Source organism: Barbatula barbatula (assembly GCF_947034865.1).
Source record: "Barbatula barbatula genome assembly, chromosome: 3".
NCBI lineage: Eukaryota > Metazoa > Chordata > Actinopteri > Cypriniformes > Nemacheilidae > Barbatula > Barbatula barbatula.
This window is the reverse complement of record NC_136764.1, coordinates 20,070,104-20,087,853: the sequence shown is the minus strand read 5'-3', so window position 1 is coordinate 20,087,853 and position 17,750 is coordinate 20,070,104. Positions and strand designations below refer to the sequence as shown.

The window sequence follows — 17,750 nt, the reverse complement described above, 5'->3', positions numbered from 1 at the left end:
GGATTGACGTGTTTTTGCACCAATCCAAATCGTGTCTGAAGAACCCGTTGTCCAATTGGTACGTTAAAAGGACTACAAACACGGAATATGAGGGCAGTAATGCACTCCACGTAGGCGTTTAATCGCATTTTATTATACTGTGAAGTATAATAACGACAAAGTCGAACTGCGTTAACAATTGGCAACACTTTTGCAACGTTATATAGTCGTAGGATCTATGCACGATACTTCCTTACAGCTCAGTTATGCATCCGAAAGGAAAACGGCACAAAAAACAGGACAAGGCGTTATAAACCTAATGGCGCCATCTATTGGAAGAAGAGGCGGGGTTTTCCAGTCGACATTATATTAACGATAGACGATTAGTCACTGGGTTGCTAATCATTTGTTAGAAATTGTAAAAGGCCACTGTTTGCTTATGCAAAGTCTTCTCCTTTATCAATGTAAATCAAACAAATAGTTAAAATTGCCAATGATTGATGTAACAAGCATTATAACGATTCAACGTCTGACCAATAGCATCCCCAGGCCCATCTGATGAAGAGTGATCATATTTCATTTATTTATTGAAGATTTATTTTATATTTAAATATGCCTTTCAATTTATACACCTTGATACGCCTACTATAAAATGTGTTGAATTGACCTAGCTCAAATGTGGATAAAATAAATGCATGGAGTTCAATACAGTATAGAGACTCGTCCAGAACCCGCCCTAAATCTGTAAATGCCTATTCAAGGAACGGGGTTAATCTGATATGGTCAGTCAGTCGGTCAAGAGCTTACAACCGGTCTTCAATATGTCACTAACCTCACACACCTTGTGTGACATTTAAAATATACGCAGACAGGACAACAAGAATGAGGAACGTAATACTTTCAGGTATTGTATTGGCTCCTTTCTAATCCGTAGCATGCAACTGCAAAATATTATATTTAACTTAATTCATTAAAACAATGTGTATTCATAGTGCTTCTTGCGGCCGTTGCTGCGGTGTCAGGATACGTGGAGGAGCTCGATGAGAAGTGAGTGATACATAGTCCTATTGATAGATAGATAGACAGACAGACAGACAGACAGACAGATAGATGATAGATGGGTGTAATTTAATTGACTGCAACATTAAACTTTTACAGGTTTAAGGAATACAGACAGGATGAGCTCTGGCTGGTGGAGGTGAAGGAACATATTACGATTAATATATAGTCTGTAATAGAGTTATAATTGTAACTTTGTGTCATTTTAGCTGTGCGAAATAATAATGTGTTATATTGCAGTTTTATGCTCCGTGGTGTGCATACTGTCACACATTTGAGCCAATATGGTATGAAGTGGGTGCAGAACTGAAGAGTATGGGCTCTCCTGTTAACGTTGGCAAGATTGATACCATATCTCACACAAGTAGGTTAAACTCAAGTGTCTGCATTCATGTTTGATAGCTTTCCTCACCTAGATTGCATTTCTGAAATTATATTAAACATTAGATAAATGTGTGGCATAGTCCATGTGTGATATTAAGATATTATGTAGAATATTAAGTTTGTATTATTTTGTAGTATGTAGTAGATGACAGTATGGTAAGGCCACACTAGGCCATTGCTTAGCAACCAATTAGTATGCTACTTAAATGGCACGATAGGCTTACCCACTGTTTAATGGGATTAGTTAAGCAAGCCTCATGCTCTCATGAGAGTCAGTTCGTCAGACTATTTACTTATTCTGTATTAAGATGAGTGTCTTGTTAACCACATGGCCATATGGCACAAGTTACAATTTTAGCAATTTGAAATCCTTTGACGTTTTTGGATATGAGACTGCAGACACTGTTTTCATAATTTAATTCCTTAATACATCCTGGGATAATCCTTATAAATGAAATGTAGCTCACAGCCTTACACCTTATGTTTAACCCCTCTATAAAATATTATATTAAAGGCATAGTTCACCCAAAAATGAAAATCCTGTCATCATATACTCCCCTTGTTCCAAACCTGTTTACATTTTCTTTGTACTGCTAAACACAAAGGAAGATATTTGGAAGAATGTAATTAACCAAGCGGATTTCATCCCCCATTGACTCCCATAGTATCTATTTTCCCTGCTATGGGAGTCAATGGGGGATGAGACCTGTTACTGACATTCTTCCAAATATCTTTCTCTGTGTTCATCAGAACAGAGACATTTATACAGATTTTGAATAATCTGAGGGTGAGGAAATGAAGACAGAACTTTCATTTTTGGGTGAACTATCCTTTCATTTTATTCTCCCTCTTTAGGTATTGCCTCAGAGTTTAATATTCATGGATATCCAACGATAAAACTGTGAGTGTTAACAGAAGCTTAACTATAATCACAATGAGAATTAAGTACAGTATGAACTCTGTATTTTTCTTTTTATATTATATGAAGAATAGCTTATTGTTATTGATGGATTGCTACTTTATCTTTCTATATTTTAAAAAGCTTTAAGGGAGAGCTGTCTTTCGACTACAAAGGACCACGAACAAAGGATGCTATTATAGAATTCACCAATAGAGTTGCAGGGTAATGTTTAAATGAATATCATCAATGAATTGTCTTCTGTGTTGGCGTGGACTTGTAAAGTGTTATTCCGATTCTGCTGTCTCTTTTCCTCCATTCAATCTAGACCTACGGTAAGGCATCTCTCTAGTGTACAGTTGTTCCAGCATGCCATGAGCCATCATGATCTTTTCTTTGTCTACATTGGAGGGAAGTCGCTCCTTAAGGTAAAATAAATGTGAATGAATAGGGATTATGCATGTGCAATTAATTAATTAAAAAAATCTCTTGAAAAGTCATTACTGTTATTTGGTATTACATTTATTCTTGTTATTTATTAGGCACAATTCAACAAAGTTGCAACTGAGTATATTATTACCACATATTTTTTCTCTGCCTCTGTGGACGTTCTTCCAAAAGTAAGACATTAGATTCTCTTTATACTGATTAATATTATTTTATCAAAAATCAAATAAATGAATATTCTAACTTAAAATGATTATTATTCATGGTCATTGCAGGCAGTGAGTCTTGATGAAGTTCCTGTCATTGCTGTTTTTAAAGATGGGACGTACTACCTGTACAACGGTAAGATTTCCCGCAATCCGACTGCAATGTATCTTTTTAGCAAGCCATATCAGAAACTCACAGGGTTTCCAAGCAACAAAATCAAACTCGCTCTCAGCGTCTGAGCTCCAGGCTATTTCCCCTCATTGCCTCTCGAAGGGTACCGTTCCATTGAGGCACAGACGGCAGGTGGTAGCGGAATGCAAGGGCATCAAGGCAGAGTGTAACTAGGAAGGGGCACCAGTAATGGGAATTAGGCAGGCGTGAAGATCGATGCAGCACCCTCAATACAAATACCAAGCCACGACAGCCATGTACCATCAGGGTGTTTGTTTGCTGCAGTTCTCCATTGTTAAAGAAAGTCTTATTGAGCCAGTGGTTGAGCAGGAAAGGATTAGCACACTGAACCTTGACGTGGAACACTGAGCTGTCAGATGACTCCTCCAAAACACGAATAGTTAGCACATCCATGAAGACAGGTTAAAGATTGGGCAATTTGCAACAGGTATTATGTACAGCATGGTTTGACTTGCCTTAAAAGAAATACAAAGTATATCAGAATTTATTCATTTTCAAATTTCATTGTTTGTGGTTTGAGCAGATACAGCTGTGTTATAGCCCAGAGTTCTTGTTTTATCACTCCAAAGAATTTCCTGGCATCCATGCAGCAGTGTAATGTTCAGTTGGCTCAATATTAGATTGTGATCATCTATGTGTTTGACACGGATACACAGGCTTTGATTTCATCAACAGACAGGCTGTGGTTTCTTGACATTAGTTTCTTAGTCATTGCAACATGCATCACAATCCCTGACTGACAAAATGTGTTAAAGTAACAAAACATTATTGTGAAAAAACATCTGTCACAGCACACACATAAAAATGGAAGCACATTTACATTTTCCCAGCATCATATGAGTAATAGCTTATATAGCTATTAGATGAATAACAGTACGCAATCTTGAAATGGTATAATAGAAGTACTTACCCAAAGCTTGGCACAGGTTCTTGCATGTATGAAATAAACAACTTAAATGTCATACGTGAAGACATTATTATTGCAGTAATGGGCTTTTACCATTCTAATCCAAAGAATGAACAGAGCACAGGGCGATAATAAACTGCTTCATGTGTCACATGGCCTTTCTGAATGTTTTGTGTAAGCTATCATCCAATACCCACCCTATAAGTTAACAACTCGACTGTGTGTATACTCTGCATAACCTATTTTGCATGATGAACTGCATAGTCAATAAAGAAAAACACTCGGTCTGGTAATAAAATGTGAGATCATTTGTTGCTGATGAAAAGATGCGAAACGTTCATAGAAATTTGCATATGACACTCTATGACATTTTATGAAGTACATTCATAAACTTTAATCTTTCATTTTCTTATTTACACAGAAGTTCTTGATGGTGATCTGTCGCCCTGGGTAAACCGAGAACGCTTTCCCTCTTACTTCCAAATTGATAACTTCAGTCTCTACCAGATGGGAGAACTAAGTAAGCCTGTTTTTCATCATCATGAGCTCAACCCAACTGTTTTTGTTATTATCACTTTTTTACATGAGTCTTATATTTACACACTTCATTATCATTAATTAACAGCCTGTTTATTACTGCAAACTTTCTGCCACTAAGTGATAAATCATAACTTTGCTCATGCTTTGAAATTGTGTGAGCATTTGCATGCATGCATAATCAAATGCATTGTTTGACACATATCACACTTCCCTCACAGGTAAACTTGTGGCTTTGGCGGTAGTAGATGAGATGACTCCATCTGAAGAAAGCATTCTGTAAGAGACCACTAATGCAAAAACACACCAGGCTTTTCCAGCAGGAAATATTTGACATCTCTATCACTCGTAAACATCTAAATTTCCTTTCTTCTAGATATAAAACTCTGATTGAAAGGTTATCCACAGAATACAGCGATCAATACAAAAAGTATGTAACAAATCAATATTTATAATGAAAGTGTGACTATATCATGTTCTTTATCATGTCATTGAATTCTTATTCTTTCTTTTACTTGAACAATGATGAGAAACATTAAAATGTGTTTTATCTCAGCGTTTACCAGTTTGGTTATGTGACTGATAATGAATACATCAACGGAATTATTATGGGGTGAGTTAAACTGACCACTTCAGCAGTTAAAAAGAAACACAGTAAAAGCATAAAGGTGGACATCAAATACTACATAATATACACATATAATAATATTATTTCTATCCTCCTTAGAGAAATCATGATGCCATCCATCATTGTGTTGAACATGTCCGTTGATGGATACTTTCTACCAGGAAGTAAGATTGAGACCATTGAGGATGTAATTCACTTTCTCAACAGCGTATTAGAGGGCAGGGTAAAGGTACATAGAGTTAGAGGAATCTCTCGTCATTTTTATGCTTGTGAAATACAATGTTTTAAATGAATTCTCTACTCTTACTTTGATCAGTTACTCGGAGGAAATGGAATAATGCAGCAAACTAAAAGACTTTTCTTTAAAACAAAGTCTACTGTGGTGGTAAGACTCGCAAGCTTTGTTATTATAAAAATTCATTTTTATTGATTTTCAGCGATACATAAATATTTACACTTAACAGGATTCAGTAAAACACACTAATGCTGTACTCAGCAAATATTTACCTGTGTCTGATATTTAGGTCACTGGGGTCCTACTTACTAATATAAATCTCTCTGATCTCAGATGTTGTTCCAGACAGCTCCGGCCTTCTTGTGTTTGGTGTGTGCACTGCCGGTGGGTATCGTTGTAATGATTATCTGGGGTACGTGTACCGCTGTACCAGCAGACGACGAGAGACCCGCCGAAGAAGCCAGAAGCAGCGCCGCATCCGATGGGAAGAGGGCAAAATTATTACAACCTGACAACGGAGAAAAAACCTCAGAAGAAAAGAAAGAGGATTAACGTAGACTGTTCTTATAGGATTGTGTTGACAATGTTGTCAAATACATACTTGTTCTGTGTATTCCATGTTTCGTCAATTTTATTTCATTTTTTATGTGAATTTTGAAAGTCCACACCTTTGAAATGAATAGTAAATGTACCAATACAGGTCTAGCCGTACATATATCATCAGTAGACTGCAGCTTGTGTTGGAGCAGGTTTAAGGCCAAGTATTAAAAAGAAATATTGCTACTGTAGCCTATAGGCTAGTGGACGGTACTTAAGTAGTTTTACTCTGTCTATTCTGTCATTTGACTTTGAATTTTTTTACCTCATTATTCACATGTTTTATTCAATTTATTTCATAAATACATTTTACCTTTAATACTTCAAATTATCATACCAAGTTGAATTTATCAATATATGGGTACCACCTCAATGAAAGGCTGCCATGTTGTCTGTCAGTCTACATACAGTAGGCTACGCATGAAAGGTGACCGTTTGCGAATGGTGCTTACATTTGTTTCACGTGTTTAACAATAATCAATAAACCCATAAACGACCTGGATGTGATATTAAGGCGCCATCTATTGACCACCATAAGACTAGCAATACTAAAAGCTATACTTCGTTAGATAACTTGAGGAAGATGGAAAAAGTGACATGCTTTAACTAAAGCTCGCAGAGACGGTGCTGTGACGGGAGAAGAGCTCAGATTTATTTCTAATGGTTTACTATTTTTAACACAAACCTCCTGTAATCGCGTAAAGACCCCACGGACTATTTTATTTGCCACGAATCAAATCAGGAAGGATCACCATCTGGACGAGCCTCCGATGAGTTGTCTTCACTTTAAAGTAAAATGGATTAGCGGATTATCTCGCCTCTCGTGTCGCAGGAGACTAAAACACGTTGACATCGATGTTACGCACAGCGAGGGAAGTGGACAGGCGAACACTGCGACTAGTTTTTGGGCACTTTTTCATCGAAACCAGCAATAATAACCTTAAGGTCAGAAATGGGTCGACGGCTTCTGTGTCACTGTAGAAAAGAGACGTTTCTTCAGCGTTCGTGGTATCCGCTAACGTATGAGGGTTAAAAAAATATAAAAAAAACATTTCCTGGAAATCATTTAAGTGGTGTGCAAACATATTCGAGGATTTAGATAAGATTGCTGCAAGTCGCATTTCTTTTGTGGACTCTAATGAGGTTTTGGCATTTTTATTCAGTTTTCAAGGCTAAAAGAAATGTGCATATTGCTTAACAACAGGGAAAGTCTAGAAAATAAAAATATATGTCCTACATGTGGGTAAAAGTTTGACTCATTTCTTGGTTTCTGTGAAGGAGGAGCTTTCCAAGAGAAAGCCTCCACATCTGTTTCTTGGATCATGGCTTTGGAGTGCATACAGAGGTCTGCGGCTCTGCTCTGTCTCTTGGCTGGGATACAAGTTTTCTTTGGCATCTCGTCTGCGTCTGATAGATCTTTGAATGAGGACTCTGAACAGCGAGCGGGCAATATCACCATGTCAGCACATCTTCACCCCAAGCTATACTTTGATGAGAACGAGGTGCATTTGATGAAAAAAAGTGCCGGCACCACACACAGACACATATTCAAGGTTATCCACAATGCCGTTTCCACTATGTTATCCAACGCAGCCGTTTATCAGCCGCCGGTGAACCACGAGGAGTTTGGCAAGAAATGGAACGAGATTTACGGCAACAATTTACCCCCCCTCGCTCTGTACTGTCTGTTCCAGCCCGACGATGCGGCCGCCTCTCAGTTTCTGATCGAGTACATGGATCGAATGGTGATGTATCCAGACTGGATGGTATCCAGCGCCCCGAATGATGAGGTGCCGGTGGCCCACTCGCTCACTGGGTTTGCCACAGCATATGATTTCATTTACCCCTTTCTCGACACGCAGAGAAGATTCAGCTACCTGAAGAAAATCAGATCGGTTACGGAGGAACTTTTTGAGCTGTCTAAGCACAGAGGATGGGGAAGGCAGTTTCTCCAGAACCACCAGACAACCAATATACTAGCCATTCTCATCGGCGCTCTTGTGGCGGGGGAACATAATGACCCCGTGACCATGATATGGAAGCAAGTCTCAGTGAACTACATGGAAAAGACAATGTTTCTTCTCAGTCACATTGTTGATGGCTCTCTTGACGAGGGAGTCGCGTACGGGAGCTATACGGCAAAATCCATCACTCAGTATGTGTACTTGGCATTGCGTCATTTTCAAATAGACAACACGCAAAACAACTGGTTGAGGATGCACTTCATGTTTTATTACGCTACTTTGCTTCCTGGATTTCAGAGGACGGTTGGCATTGCCGACTCCAACTACAACTGGTTCTACGGGCCAGAGAGTCAGCTTGTGTTTTTGGATTCGTACGTGCTCCGCAATGGCTCGGGGAACTGGCTGGCACAGCAGATCAGGAAGCATCGTCCAAAAGACGGACCCATGATGCAATCGGCAGCACAGCGCTGGGCTACTTTACATACAGAGTACATATGGTACGAGCCTGAGTTAACTCCTCAGCCTCCGGCGGACTTTAATAAAGCAAACATGCACATATTCTCCAACTGGGGTGTGGTGACATATGGAGCGGGTTTACCTCGAGCTCAGGGTAATACTTTTGTGTCCTTTAAATCTGGAAAATTAGGAGGCCGGGCCGTGTTCGATATCGTTCACGCCCAGCCTTATTCTTGGGTGGACGGCTGGACGAACTTCAACCCGGGGCATGAACACCCTGATCAGAATTCTTTCACCTTTGCTCCGAATGGACAGGTATTCGTGTCTGAGGCCTTGTATGGCCCTAAATACAGTCACCTGAACAATGTACTGGTATTTGCTCCCTCCCCCACCAGTCAGTGTAACCAGCCCTGGGAGGGGCAGTTAGGTGAATGTTCAAAGTGGCTGCGATGGGGAGAGAAAGAAGTCGGAGATACAGCTGGGGAGGTCATTGCTGCCTCGAAGCATGTGGACATGTTATTTGTGAGCGGAGAGTCCGTGTCCGCCTATTCATCTGCCATGAAGCTAAAGAGCGTGTATCGAGCGTTGGTGCTTCTCAACTCGCAAACATTACTAGTGTTAGACCACGTGGAGAAACAAGAGCACTCACCTATAATTTCTATGAGTGCGTTTTTTCACAACCTAGACATTGACTTCAGGTACACTCTACAAAGGTCTTTTGAAAAGTACAACGGAGCTTTTATGAATGTGTGGGACGAGCATTACAAAATGTTTTGGATGGACATGCAAGGATCCAGCCCCGTTGCCAGGATACAGGAGGCAGAGCAAGCTGCTGAGTTCAAGAAAAGATGGACGCAATACATAAACGTGACCTTTCCCATGGAGAGCCCTGTCACCAGAGTGGCGTATCTGATGCATGGCCCGTATGTGAAGGTCTCGGACTGTAAATTCACAGACGTCAGTAAAAACGGAGTGCGGCTATCCGTGATTATTAATGACACGGAGACTGTTGTGTCGGTTGTTACAAACTACAAAGATATTGAGGCTAGACAGAGCTACTTGGGCTTTGCAGGATTTGCAAAAACAGAGGACAAGAATAAAATAGTTCAGTTCGGCCAAGGAGTTCAACACTTGTCGAGTCATGTCACAAATATTAACAGGCAAATATATAACTTTGGACTGGTGGTAAACATCTCTGCTGTACTGACTCTGTGTTTTGCGACAGGTTTTATGGTAAGGAAAAGAAAGTTTCACCTGTCTTTTAATATGCTTATTCATTGCACTCTCATCTGCGTGCTGTTTTTGTGGGTGACTGAACTTCTCTCAATGTTTTACGGCTGTGAACAGCTGCTGTGCAATGTTAAACTGAAAGACCAAAGCTTGTACGATAAAGCGGACACCAGTGAAGATATCCATGATGGTTTACCTGTGATCACCATCACATCTATGCCAGGCTCGGGTATAGAGATCCTCCAACACCTTTTCGATAACAGCTCTGACTTCCTATTCCTCCGAGTCCCATCCATGTACCTCCGATTCCCTTCATCTCCATTGGTCTCTCTGGTGGACTTGTGTGAGTGGTCCAGAACAGATGCACAGAATGGACGATTTAGAGTCATTCAAGGATGGTTCCACTCCATAGTGCACAATGTGAAACTGCATCTGCAGAACATTCAGTTATACAAGAGCAATGATGAGACGGGGCGTAAAGTCAAGAGAAAGAAAAGAATGCTGCTGTCAGATCAAAAGAGCACTGGAGGACGCAAGGCTGTCCACATGGACATTAGCTACATACAGGAACTGAGACAGCACCTGGTGAAGTACCCAAATGCCCGGCCGGTGTTGAGCATGGGCAGTGGCGGGTGGTTCTTAAAGCTGCCTTTTCTTCAAGAGGTCATTGGGCGCTCACTTCGCTCTGTTCACGTGGTCAGAGACCCCCGGGGGTGGATTTACATAATGCTCTATGGCAGTAAGCCCAGCTTGTATTCAAGCAAGAATATTAAAAGACACATGGCCAACATGTTTAACAGTGATGGTCATGGACACGGTGGCGCTATGAAAAGCCCAGAGTTTTTATCTTTGAAGAAAATCCTCTCTCAGTCAGACCCCAATCCTGTACGGCTGCTTGCTGAACTGTGGCTGGCTCATAATTCTGCAGGGCTTAGGGTGAGCCAAAGCCTCCCATCAAACACTTATCTAATAGTCAAATTTGAGGATATTGTACATTTTCCTGAAGAAACAGCTGGAAGAATCCATGACTTTATTGGAATACCTTTGGCACCGGCGGCTTTAAACCAGCTGACATTTGCCACATCTACAAATCTGTATAATCTGATATATGAAGGAGATATATCACCTGCCAGAGTCAACGTTTGGAAAGAGAATATGGAATCAAATGAGATTAAACTCATTGAGGACACATGCTGGCCTGTTATGGAGAGGCTGGGTTATACAAGACATACTGTCAGTCACTCTTTCTTGTGAATCAATGTCAGTGTTTTATATGCATTTGTCATTATGTACCGACAGATTGTGTTTTTGAGGAAATTTGCATTCTAGATATCTGCAAATATTGCCTTTTGAAAGCCTTTGCAATTTTTCTTGATTTCAAAGATGACTTGCTTTGTGCTCTGATTCCAATTTAGTAAAACAATGTTTACATGCTCCTTCAAGTGTTATACACAAAACTGATTCATGAATATATAGTATGTGGTCACGGCACACTGACAATCATGGAAGTATTTCCCACCAGATTGCCTTCTTTCGGGTATGATCACTATTGTTTATAGGTCTGTTGAAAAATATTAGCTATTTATGGTAATGTTATAGTTTTGTGATTGCATATTTGAATGCGCTTCATTGTAACTTTTAACAGAATGGTAATGTAAAAAAAAGTCTGGTGAGTTCAGAAGTCAGTCAGAACAGCAATAGCAAACCTGTGTTAGGTTGTAAAACAGTACGCTCATGTAATCCTAAATGGAGCATTTCACAAGCCAAATAAGTACCTTCGGTAAAATCACTAAACATCGTATTTCTCATTTTAATGGGAACAGTTTTAATGTGGTTTGAGGAGACTACTAATGTGAAATGTTTTAAAAGGCACAATGCAAATGGATTTTCCATGGCGTTGGTTGGAGTGTGATTATCACTGTGGGATAACTGAAATGGAGGAAAATAAAGAGAATTGATGTGATATTTTTATATGCATATGCAGAGACTGTGTGTGTGTGTGGTCAAAGTATTTTTGCTCAGCATGTGTTTGGACTGAACTTGGCAGCAAGCACATTTTCGAATAATATAATCTGTTTAAGAGAATCTGTATTATATTACACGCAGGTATAGCCATCGCATTCAATTGGTCATATAATAGCGTGGAAAATAGACTCCAGATATGTTTTGATGTAACATTCTGTGAAAAACTTTAATTATTCGACTTTGAATTGAAAAATGATGTCATTATTTATGCACCATACCGTGGAAGTCAATGGAGTTCAACATTGTTTGGTTACCAATATTCTTCATAATATTGTTTTTGTGTTCTGCAGAAGTAAGAAAGACATACAGGTTTGGAATTTCATGAGGTAATGATGAAAGAATGTTCATTTTGTGGGGAACTGTTCCTTTTAGACTAGACACATTATTCTGTAGATTCAAAAATGTATTTAGCCCACATCATTTCGTACGTTATCCTTTGGCTTTAATCGAAGGTGATAAAACGTGCATTTTGTGTTTTTTGGAATAAAAAGTAGTTAAAAGTCAGCAGAAACTCTCTGGTGTGAAACAGAAGGTAATAAAACATTTTATTATAACTCATAAAAGTTTCACCAGCAGAGGGCAGCAGATAAATAAATATCTTGTACAAATGTACTTGTACTTTATTTTGTTCCTAAAGTAGTAAGTACCTACTACTGTATACAGCACATTACTATTTTAAGCATTAATGCTAAACTTTCTTTCAACACCAAAGTTCACAATTACAGCCAAAAAGAGAGTGTGTGACATTGTGGTATCATATAGGTGCAAACATATTACTGATGTGTTTAATTGACTAGTCTTTCAGGCAGAGGCAAACTGGCTGTGTAAAAGACAGCAACAGCTCCTGCATTCAAATGAACAAATCCTGCCTTGATGCTAGATCACTTGCTCCGAGCCGCCAGAAAAATGTATTTGTTTCCAGATGACGGTATTGAAACCCTAGAATTGTGCCCCTCTAATGCGTCTCACGAAAAGGATTGATAGTTTTCCTGATCAGCAGACAGTTCTCGTGCCTTCTAATGCGCCGATGCCTTTAGTGAGAGTCAAGAGCCCAGCCTGTATTTGATCATTCACACTGGGCATGCACCCGCTGCAGTGACTTTGATGAATTAGGTGGTGTTGTGAAACCGGTGCTATTTATTCTTTTTAATGTCAAGCCTTTGGAAAGAGCATACTGATAGAAACATGTTTTAGCATTATCTATTGCAATGAAGAATTCACATTCGCAAGATGAATGAAGTTTATTCGGTTTATGGTCTTGTGGTAGCAGCAGATGTTAAATTTATACTAATAAATGTATCATATGATCAAATTAGTCTCCGCGATCAGACTTAGTGGTTTAGGCTCTTCCCAAAAGAGGGATATGGCATGGCGTGGTTGAATGCTATGAACAAAAACACATGATTAGTGACTAATGGTGAAGTCCAGATTGCTTTAGATAACAGGGCATTCCATTAAAAAACAACAATAACAAAATGGCCGAAAAATACAATCCTAGAGGAAAACGTCAAATTGATGCCCATGTAAACGCATCCATTTGCCGTCAGTTTTCAAAATCCACTTCTAAATCTGCTGCTTTCAAACCATCTGTAGCCTCTCCTCTGAATCAAACGCAATACAATCTAAATGCTAATCAATTTCACCAACAAGCCCTTTTAGTACTGAAGGATTTTCTTCTGCGCTCCGGTGTCCAGGAATCACGAGGCATGGCTGACATGCTGGAGATCAGAGGACCTTTAACATTTTTATTTTGGAAATTAAAAGGTTTCGCTACTTGTGCTGCTAACACCTCCCCACACATTATTATGAGAATGTAAAACATTATTTTAAATCTGGAAAATAAAACTCATCTGCGCCCAAAAGTGGGTCTACAGAGCACGTATTATTATAGCTTTAAATATATCTAGTGTCCGGCCCAGAGCGCAAGGTGAGGTAGAGCTGTTGTAAGACAGTGGATAAAGTGAGATCCATACTCCATTTTGGAGGATCAATGCTTCAGGAGACTGCGAGGAGAGTGGGATTAAGTTAATAACACTAATAACCACGGCTGTCCCTTTAACTATGCCAATCTATAAAACTCAGCTCACGATAAACCCTTGTACCCTTTGTTTCAACTGTGTAAATAATTATTGTTATTGTCAAGACATATGTTTAGACTGTCAATTCCACTATATTCCTGATTGCAATTTAACGCTAATGATTAGCGCTTATTGTTTACTAAATATGCTATTTAATGGAAAATGAGCCTATTATTATAACCTAATGACTCTGCAAACCCCCAACTAACACGAGACACAACACAACCGGCATTAATTAAATCGGGATCTGTGTCCTCGGAGCACTGCGGTCCAGTTCTCTCTGTGGCTGGAGAAGGGCAAATTGAACGTAACCTCAATCTAGGGTTTTTTCCCAAATGAAATAGTGAAAGCAGCGCACACGGTAATTAAGGAGACAGCGCCCCCTGAGTGCCCTCGATCTGGCCCTGCATCAGCTCACAGCCCTTTAATATTTCATCAACATCTCTCCAGACCTCACCTCTGCTCATAGAGAAGCTACAACAAAGCTGTCTTCTGTCACTCTCTCAAAACCATTGACTTGACCCCACAGACTCCAACTGACTTTCTCAGAACTACTGCTAATTACTTTTCAACTTGGAAGACTCTTTTCCAAGGATATATTCATAAACTGAAACAGGACAAGAGTATTGCAGGAGATCATTTTAGTTTTTACAGTATATCACCTTCTCGGTTTGAACAATAAAAGTGCAGGTTATTTGGTTCTATCTGAACTCTGAGCAGTTGGGAGATATTGAGATTCAAAGTTTTTGCATTCAATTAGACTAAGTAGAAAACACCATATATATATATATATATATGTTTGAAAAATTGAATTTTTTTTTAACTATGTATTTATATTTTGTCCTAATATGGTTGGTCCTTTATGGACCAGGCATATTTATGCAACATGCAACTTGCAGCTGTTCACTATACTTACACCAGCTGTGTCTCGTTTCATAAGGCAACGTCCTTGTGTCCTCCAGAGGAATCATCCTCTAAAGGATGCGGTATATAGAGAATTAAAATTATTAAATTAAAAAGAATGAAAATTAAAGGAGACGTCCTTCGTAGAACATACTTGCAGAAAACGCAACAGGAAGTACCGCACTGTTATGACGCTTTGCACTGGCACACCTGTCAAATCAACTTAAATTATTTATACATGATTTTAAGAGGTAAAAATTGGTTACTTTATACCCTAAACAAAGCTAAAAAAAACAAAAACGTTTTGCCTAACTGTTTTAAAACGTTTAAAAATCACTAAACGTTCATGCCTGCTAAGATTAAAAAAACACGACACAAATCGTAAACTGTTAACATTTAAACACCACATATTTGATTGAATGTATAGCTGCTGCAGTTTATTAAAATAACAGACGTTGGCCGACGCAAAGACTTGTGGGTTATCTCTAGCAACGAAGAATAAACTACAACTCACGTGTCCTCCGAATTCTGGTGAATGTAGGTAGCATTAGAAGGGTGCATACGGAGTGTCCTACCTGCTTTTATGAAATGAGACAGCCTCGATGACGTAGCAGGCTTCAAATGAGACTTCTGGAGGACGAAGCCTTCCGAAACCAGACACAGCTACCGTGTCTACACCGGACGCGACAGGCGCACCGTGCCGCATCCACTGTGGAGAAAACTTTTAATTATAACCCGGTGTAGACACGGTAATACTGGGTTGTTGTGTTTATGCCTGACGAAGATCTTCTGATCGAAACATGCGTTGTTTTATAAAGAAAATTGTAAATAAAGGGAGGATTACATTGCGCACATCTTCTGTTTGTTATTGAACAACTCAATTTTGACCAAAATGTCAGATAGAATATCTTTGCATGGGTTAAAGTCATAGTCAAACCAAATTTACTGCAAAATTGCTATGTTCAAAATGAAGTTTATACAGCGTGATTTTTGACAATTTCTTTTCAGTCTACTTTTCAGAAAAACGTGGTTGTACACTCAAGGTTTACTCAAAACTGTAACACCGAAAGTATACCTACACTGTCAGAAGAACAGAACAACGTTTTAAGGTACAGTAGCCACCACTGGGGTAGTACCCTTCAGAGTTCCCTTTTGAAGTACCCCTAAGGACCTATTGTGGACAATTATGTACCCCAAAAGATACAACATTTGATGTTTTGTATTTGTGCATTTACAAAAAGAAACCTTTAGGGTACCACCGCACCAAAAATAAAATTGCATATATTTCTTTGTTCTGATGAACACGGAGAAGACATTTTAAAGAATGTTCAGAATGAAGAATCCTCTCGTCTTCAAATGGGTCAAACAAAAAAACAAACAGCCAATGTCGCTGTATCAGGATTTTCAAGCAAACAATGATGACAGCTCCACAGACCCCACCATTTACAATTTTAAAGCATGTACATTAAACAAGGATATGAATTTAGGATCTTAACATAATGCGCCATCTAGCACATTTAAGCAACAGCTATTTGAAGCACACTGTCATAACAGTTCAGTAATTGATGAAATGCAGAACGTCGTGACAAAGAGGTACTAGTCTGCAATATTTATACAGCAACCATGCGGCAATTTGGGGATCACAACCGTTTGATCTCTAAACTGAGCTCTCAAAAAAGCTTTCAGCGTGAAGAGAGCATCGGGTCTCAGCAGCGCACTGAGAGCTAGTGGCAGCAGCGTTAGTAAATCATCAGAGTAAACAGAGATGCTGTGCTATGGCAGTCGTCTGAGTGAGAGCCGCACTCCTCTGGCCAGAAACTACTCCTGTGCACCTATCAATCACAGTCGGTGATGAGTGCTGAAAACATCCACTCATTGACTGCTACCCCTGCACATCAAAGTTATGGGTCACTCGTATGGAGCGCTCTACCTCCCGGATATCGCACTTCCGAGCACAATGCCGCTTTTATCACCTGTGTTGGAAGCGTCTGAATAAATGAGACAGGTTATGGTAGATCGGTTGATCGGTTGATCTGATCCTGTTCCTGTTCCTGCCAGATCCCTGCGGTCTGCAAATGAACAACGATTAGTGGTACCATCCCAAAAGGAAAAAAGTCACTCTCCCGTACATTCTCTGGATCTGTTCCACATTGGTGGAATGATCTGCCTGATGCTACAAGATCAGCAGACTCGGTTGCCATCTTTAAAAACGCCTGAAACTCATCTCTTCCGTCAACACGTCTCTGATTGATTTTATCCTCTTCTTATCAAAAGAAAATTGTACTAACCTCACTATTCTTAGCTTTGTATACTGTGCTAGGCTTTAATGGACTAGTTTTGATGCACTTTTTTTTGCCTATGTTGTTATAATTGCTTCCAATGTTTCGCTTAAAACCCTTTGCAGCCTGGCTGGGGACATAGAAGACATAAACAATAAGAAACTAACTACTTTTATTGTTTAATTTATGTATTTATTTTGTGCTAATATATGTTGTCAAGGGAGCATAGTTTATCATACGCAAAGAAAACACAAATGGTAGATCTTTAAACCTTGGATGCAACACGCATTACTTTTCACCAAGGTCTAGTTCAACCAGGAAACCCGGTATAGGCTTTGGTCAAAATAATGGTCTGAAAACTCCTTGACATATACATCATAAACAATGTCTGTGTGTTCTCCCTCAGAGCGGGGACTACACGTCCTATACTGTCTCTGTGGGCAGCATAACCTCCACCTAGATAGTTATGGAGACCAGTATTCCAAGGACATGGACTACAAGCTTGTCAAGCCACTACTCTGAACAAGCCTACTGTCTTTTAAAATATGGACAACATTATTTTAAAGGGAAAGTAGGCTTTATATCGCAAGCTTTCTGTTAGTAATTTTAACATGCATAATCTTATACCTTTATTGTTTAGTGCAGGGGTCTTCAAAGGCAAGGACCCCTTAGATGAGCTTTCCTGTAGCTCAGTGGTAAAAGCTTTGCTTTAACAATGCCAGGTTGTGGGTTCGATCCCAGGGTA

General features: G+C 39.5%; 2 protein-coding genes across 4 annotated transcripts; both read left to right on the top strand.

Moving 5' to 3' along the window:
* Positions 1-91: 91 nt before the first annotated feature.
* Positions 92-7,304, top strand: tmx3a (thioredoxin related transmembrane protein 3a). Of its 3 annotated transcripts, none has more exons than XM_079452694.1 (16): positions 92-883; positions 972-1,026; positions 1,138-1,177; positions 1,279-1,402; positions 2,278-2,323; positions 2,465-2,545; positions 2,649-2,748; positions 2,863-2,940; positions 3,043-3,109; positions 4,495-4,593; positions 4,832-4,889; positions 4,987-5,040; positions 5,167-5,223; positions 5,338-5,467; positions 5,555-5,623; positions 5,807-7,304. In XM_079452694.1, the coding sequence occupies exons 1-16, from the start codon at positions 862-864 to the stop codon at positions 6,023-6,025; spliced, it is 1,299 nt and encodes a 432-aa protein (XP_079308820.1). In that variant the 5' UTR covers positions 92-861; the 3' UTR covers positions 6,026-7,304. The 3 variants fall into 3 exon arrangements, with proteins under 3 accessions (XP_079308820.1, XP_079308821.1, XP_079308822.1); XM_079452695.1 differs by having other exon boundaries at positions 759-883; positions 5,338-5,461; positions 5,807-6,395; XM_079452696.1 differs by lacking the exon at positions 2,863-2,940 and having other exon boundaries at positions 759-883; positions 5,807-6,571.
* Positions 7,305-7,392: 88 nt separating this feature from the next.
* Positions 7,393-11,009, top strand: dsela (dermatan sulfate epimerase like a; the record flags this gene model as incomplete). Its single annotated transcript, XM_079452663.1, has 1 exon — positions 7,393-11,009. The coding sequence occupies one exon, from the start codon at positions 7,393-7,395 to the stop codon at positions 10,972-10,974; it is 3,582 nt and encodes a 1,193-aa protein (XP_079308789.1). The 3' UTR covers positions 10,975-11,009.
* Positions 11,010-17,750: the final 6,741 nt, after the last annotated feature.

Coding starts and splice junctions, on each gene's coding strand:
- tmx3a (XM_079452694.1), top strand. CDS start 862: ATGAGGAACGTAATACTTTCAG. Junction 2,546..2,648: donor TTCACCAATAGAGTTGCAGG/GTAATGTTTAAA, acceptor CATTCAATCTAG/ACCTACGGTAAGGCATCTCT. Junction 3,110..4,494: donor GACGTACTACCTGTACAACG/GTAAGATTTCCC, acceptor TTATTTACACAG/AAGTTCTTGATGGTGATCTG.